The following is a 5,677-nucleotide window of genomic DNA, read 5'->3' as shown; positions in this document are numbered from 1 at the left end:
AAAAAAAAAAAAAAAAAAAAAGAACATGAATTAAAGTGATCGATAGAATCCAACCAATCCACCGATGTTTTTCAACTGGCAACCACAAAACCCAAACATGTGAAATTGTGTTAGTTGAGGCGCAAAAAGGATGGCCGAGAGACAAGGCACATGCGAATTGTGAATTGTGGATGCCCTTTTGACAGGGGACAGCGTTGGGTGAGGTCAATTGGGCAGCCTTGTGACTCGGCCGCCGTCGCCTTCTGCGTGTGGCGCTTGACTTGTTTACTAGCTTCTTGTCTAAGCTAAGCCCTTTTCTGGTTTTTTTTTTTTTTTAAAATTTCCTTCCTTCTTTCTGTTAATGAGCTGTAAAACTGTGGAGCCAGCTGTTATTTATTTATTTATTTATTATTATTATTTTTTGCCTTTCTCACTAGCCATTTATAAATGCATTAAAAGTTGCATCTTTGTAATTAGGGTTTTGATTTTCTTTCCTATCCCATTTGTGCATTAATCTATTGCCTTCCTTCATTGGATGTGTTGTTATAATCCATCCATTATTAAGAGGTATACGGTCCACATTCTTTAATTAGCCTATGAACGAACGTAATAACTCCTCAAGCATGTTCTTATACTTTTCAGGCTGTTCATCTATCCAAGGATGATAGCTCAAAGAGATGTCTAGGCTCGACCCCAATAACTTTAAATGGCCCAGTCCAAAAAGGTTTATGTAAATCTCACACGCGATCACTAATAATGCTAGCGAAAATGCTTCACAACTTGATAACGTGTCGAAAGAATAGTTAGGCAGTTGCTTTAGTGGAGTATAACTTAGGGTTGGAACTCTAATTAATCTAGAAAGAAACAATTATGGGTAGATAGTATAAAGAGAAACAAATTCGATGCGGTTATAATCGTATTTAGTATGGGTTGTTCAGATCAGTCATAGATTCTCAATTGAGTTAGTTATTCCAATACATGAATCGACATGTAATAGTCAACGTGAACGCAACAGAATTGATTAAGTTATCATACACTCGATCGAAAAGTCCATATGTTTGAATTTCTTGTCTTAAAAAAAAAAAACAATGCGTTGTAACAACAAGTGAGAAGAGAATCCAACCGAATGTTGGCACGTGAATGTTAAATGTAAGAGATTTTGATCTCGTAAGAAAAATAAATAATCTTAATATTAACATTACTTTTTTTTTTATGAAAAAAAAAATGAGAAATTTGTAATTAATGTATGAGAAAAAAAATATTAATTTACAGGTGTCTCATCTTGATTGGGGGCACGATCAAAAAGATACGAGAGGATATGATCTCCCTCATTTGGGTCAAACTCTGCCAGGTAAATTTGCCGTAAGTCACGCCCATGATTATTCCAAAATATCAATTCCCTTTATCACTCATTATAGAATATAGTTTATTATTATATCATAACGATATTACCTAAAATCTGTCACATAATCTTAAATAAATGTGAAAATCAATTTACCATAATTAAGAATGAACATAATTCAACGTATGAGTACTTTTTAACATTTTATTTTATTTACATTTAAAATAAATAATGTTTTTATTTAATTCTCACATTTTATTACATTACTGGTTTAGTTGCTAACTTTTAATTTATTAGATCTTAAATTTTAAAATTTTAATTTTATTTAACAATCCATCTTAATCATTATTCTCGTATAAATTATTTTAATAAACTTATATAAACATTTAGTATAGACAAAATGAATAATTAATTATACATGTTATGTTTTTTAAAAAATAAAATATAATTAGCTTATCGCACCTTTCCCCACATAAACACACATTTCAATTTATTATAATTATGTTCATATTATGTTTTTTTTCTCACGAAAGTATAACTATTATTATTATTTTATTAAATTCAATGAAAATCAACTTTAAACAAATTATAAAAACTAACATTAAAATTATTTAAAATCATATGGGAAATGGATAAACATGGAGTTGGTCCTAAAATACAATGATTAAAATAATATTTTAGTCTAATTTTCTAATACTACATTTACAAAATTTAAAATAAAAATAAAAATAAATAAAATTTCATATTAACATAAACTCCGTTATATTATATTAAGTATATATTTAAAACAATAATTCACACACGAATCACGTTCCTAGCACGTGCAATACTTTGTGGTGTCTATAAATACCAGCCGACAATTGCCGCGCGCGGGCAATCTCTTATTGGGCTCTTGGACTAGGGCCAAACTCGAGCGATTTCTCAGCCATGTCCGTCGAAAAGGGTATGGAACATTTGAGCTTTTTATTTCGATTTCATCTTGGTAATGGTACTATCATCAATCGGAATAGAAGGTTACTGCGATACTATTGGCTGTGTTATGCAAAAGTGTTCAACGAATCACTTTCGCTGTTTGCTTGTGTGCTTTTGGGTAGAAATCGGGATGCTGGATTATCTGTTCTTGTTCGTTAATGAATGAATCGACTAATTGAATGCCTCTTTTTTGTTTTGTCAATCTTACCAGTTGAATGCGAATTTCTTCGTGTTTGTCTTTCTCCTACTTCAAATCTTTATTCTCTACTTTATCTTCTCCGTCTCGATCGTCCCGTTTCTACTCTTCTTCATCTCGGAACCAGAGCACTAAAACTCATTCAGTCCGGCCATCTCCAAGACCAGCTCTCGGGCCTAAGTCGCCGGCGTCTTATTATGCCTCTCTCCTCCAATCTTGCGGCGTTCAAAAGGCGATAGAGCCTGGAAAGCAGCTTCACGCTCGGATTTGGCAAATGGGTCTTGGATTCAACCCTCTTTTGGCTACTAAACTAATCAATCTTTACTGCGTCTGCAACTCTTTGATAAATGCTCATCTCTTGTTCGATAGAATTTCCAAACGGAGTCTCTTCCTTTGGAATGTTATGATACGAGGTTATGCTTGGAATGGACCATATGAGGTTGCAATTTCACTTTACTATCAAATGCAGGATTATGGATTTGTGCCCGATAAATTTACCTTTCCATTTGTGCTCAAAGCTTGCTCGGCTCTTTCTGCAATGGAAGAGGGAAAGAAGATTCACGAACATGTCATAGGCGCTGGATTGGAGACTGATGTGTTTGTGGGTGCAGCCCTGATTGATATGTATGCTAAGTGTGGTTGTGTAGTGAGTGCCCAACAGGTGTTTGATAAAATGGTTGAGAGAGATGTTGTGTGTTGGAACTCCATGCTTGCAGCTTATTCCCAAAATGGGCAACCAGATGATTGTCTTTCTCTTTGTAGGGAGATGGCGTATGCTGGAGTGAACCCCACCGAGGGGACGCTTGTCATCTCCATCTCAGCTTCAGCTGATAGTGTCCTTCTTCCTCAAGGGAAAGAGCTTCATGGTTATAGTTGGAGACATGGATTTGGGTTGAATGACAGGGTGAAAACTGCATTGGTGGATATGTATGCCAAGTGTGGCTCTGTACATGTTGCTAGGAGTCTGTTTGAGTTGTTGAAGGAGAAGAGGGTAGTCTCTTGGAACGCCATGATCTCTGGGTATGCAATGCATGGCCATGCTAATCAAGCTTTGGACTTGTTTAAGGAGATGAAAGAGATAGCTCTCCTTGATCATATAACTTTTGTTGGAGTTCTGGCTGCTTGCAGCCAGGTGGGTTGCTTAATCAAGGGGAAGATGTACTTCAGATCAATGTTAAGTGATTACATTATACGTCCTACTGTTCAACATTACACTTGTATGATTGATCTACTTGGTCATTGTGGTCACTTGGAAGAAGCTTACAACCTCATAATGGAAATGAGAGTAGAGCCAGATGCTGGTGTGTGGGGTGCCTTGCTTCACTCGTGCAAAATCCATGGTAATGTGGAGTTGGGCGAGCTAGCGTTAAGGAAGTTGGTTGAGCTCGAACCTGACAATGGCGGGAACTATGTGATTTTGTCGAACATGTACGCGCAAGCAGGTAAATGGGAAGGAGTTGCAAGACTAAGGGATGTCATGATGGATAGGGGGTTGAAGAAAAGTATAGCTTGTAGTTGGATAGAAGTGAGGAACAAAGTCCATGCCTTCTCGTCAGAAGATACTTCGCATCCCGAGTCTGAAGCAATCTATGCCGAGCTAAAACGGATAGGGAAGTTGATGAAAGAGGCTGGCTATGCACCACAAATCGGGTCGGTTTTCCACGATGTCGAAGACGATGAAAAGGCTGATATGGTGTGTGGTCACAGTGAAAGACTGGCCATTGCTTATGGACTCATCAGCACAGCTTTGGGAAGTAGGCTCTTGATTATCAAGAACCTTAGAGTTTGTGAGGACTGTCATGTTGCGATTAAGTTCATATCGAAGATCACGAAGAGAGAAATAAGTATTAGAGATGTTAATCGTTATCATCACTTCAAAGATGGACTTTGCTCCTGTGGTGATTTCTGGTGAATGGTTGGAAAGAAATTTTTGTATAGTCCACCATTCCCAGACCTATAGCGGTAAACGAATCATTAAGACTCACATTGATTTTAATTGATTGAATTGGTTCGATTTAGAGACGATGGAAAGAAATGTAACTATCTCGCCCAACCGAAGGGGACCTTTGGAGGTATTGGGGTCAAGAAGAGCGGGAATAAAAGAGACTTCTTTACTATATACATCACATACATACCAAATATTAAGATAAATTAAGAGTCCCATAGATTTATGTCTTTTTGATAGGTCCTATATTTTTTTATTTTTTTATTTTCTTTAAAATGTGTAATAAAATATATAAAGTTATATATCATACCAAATATTAAGATAAATTAAGGGTCCGATAGATTTATGTCTATTTTGTCTTTGGTAGTAAATATTTGATAGGTTCTAATATTTTTTATTTTTGTATTTTCTTTAAAATGTGTATTAAATTTTTAAACTTATATTTAGCTGATTTATTGAATCGATGTTTAAAAATTAATTGAATTATTGGATATAAAATTAAATTTTATCGCGAATGTAAACTAAGCTTTCAATATTTTATTTAGAAAATTTGTGATTTTTTTTTAATGTTAAATAGATTAATAATCTATTAATCACAACCCTCCATTCAATTTTCAAATTTCAATTTTCGCAAAAGAGGACAAGGGCTTCACTTCTAGATCTGTTCTCCTCTCGCTCTCTTCCCCCGATCTGCTTCTGGTGTGTCGTTTTCCCGTTCTTCTGTCTCCGCTCTGATCGGCGGTCGTCGTCCACCTTTCTCCGTTGATGGCCGTGACGCTGCAGCCTTATTAACTTCTTTTTGTCCATTTTGAACGTCCATCAATCTGAGGTAAGTTATTCTCGAATACTCTTCGTTGGGTCTCGTAATGAGGCTACTTGTGTGTCTTATTACAGTCATGCAGGTTAGCTAGCTCTATGTGTGAAGACTGTGATTTTATTCTTGGTTGAGTGAATTCAGTTTTGTAAATGTAGTATGATTAACACACCATATTGCTTCCGAATCTGATATTTGAACCGTATTGGTTTTGTGACAGGTTGATTTTGCTTCAAAACTTTCGAGACGGTTTTTCTGCAACATCTTTACAGTTTGAACATTTTGCGAGGGGGATCGTCTTCTAACTTGTAGAAAATGGAAAATTCAAAAATTCAAGAGGCATTTTCTCGGCATCTCTACACGTAATACACAATTTCTGTTGCCATTTGTATATTGTTAATTTTTCGTTTTTTTTTTTTTTTTTTTTTT

At 35.7% G+C, this 5,677-nt stretch overlaps 2 protein-coding genes across 2 annotated transcripts in view; both read left to right on the top strand.

Annotated features, from left to right (window-relative positions):
• Window positions 1-2,218: 2,218 nt before the first annotated feature.
• LOC111464433 (pentatricopeptide repeat-containing protein At4g21065-like) lies at window positions 2,219-4,666 on the top strand. Its single transcript, XM_023108632.1, has one exon. The coding sequence runs from the start codon at window positions 2,509-2,511 to the stop codon at window positions 4,399-4,401; it is 1,893 nt and encodes a 630-aa protein (XP_022964400.1). The 5' UTR covers window positions 2,219-2,508; the 3' UTR covers window positions 4,402-4,666.
• Window positions 4,667-5,048: 382 nt separating this feature from the next.
• The window catches only part of LOC111464309 (thioredoxin domain-containing protein 9 homolog), a 3,488-nt gene continuing 2,859 nt past the window's right edge, over window positions 5,049-5,677 (top strand). The window contains exons 1-2 of the mRNA XM_023108456.1: window positions 5,049-5,263; window positions 5,469-5,587. Coding sequence (XP_022964224.1) covers window positions 5,564-5,587 — 24 coding nt within the window. The 5' untranslated portion in view covers window positions 5,049-5,263; window positions 5,469-5,563. The remainder of the gene's footprint in view (window positions 5,264-5,468; window positions 5,588-5,677) is intronic.

The sequence above is a fragment of the Cucurbita moschata genome, unplaced genomic scaffold, assembly GCF_002738365.1.
Source record: "Cucurbita moschata cultivar Rifu unplaced genomic scaffold, Cmos_1.0 Cmo_Scf00030, whole genome shotgun sequence".
Taxonomy (NCBI): Eukaryota; Viridiplantae; Streptophyta; class Magnoliopsida; order Cucurbitales; family Cucurbitaceae; genus Cucurbita; species Cucurbita moschata.
This window is presented reverse-complemented; position numbering and strand designations above follow the sequence as displayed.

What these genes read in the sequence shown, in the direction of transcription:
- LOC111464433 (XM_023108632.1), top strand. Translation starts at nt 2,509, where the DNA reads ATGCGAATTTCTTCGTGTTTGTCTTTCTCCTACTTCAAATCTTTATTC.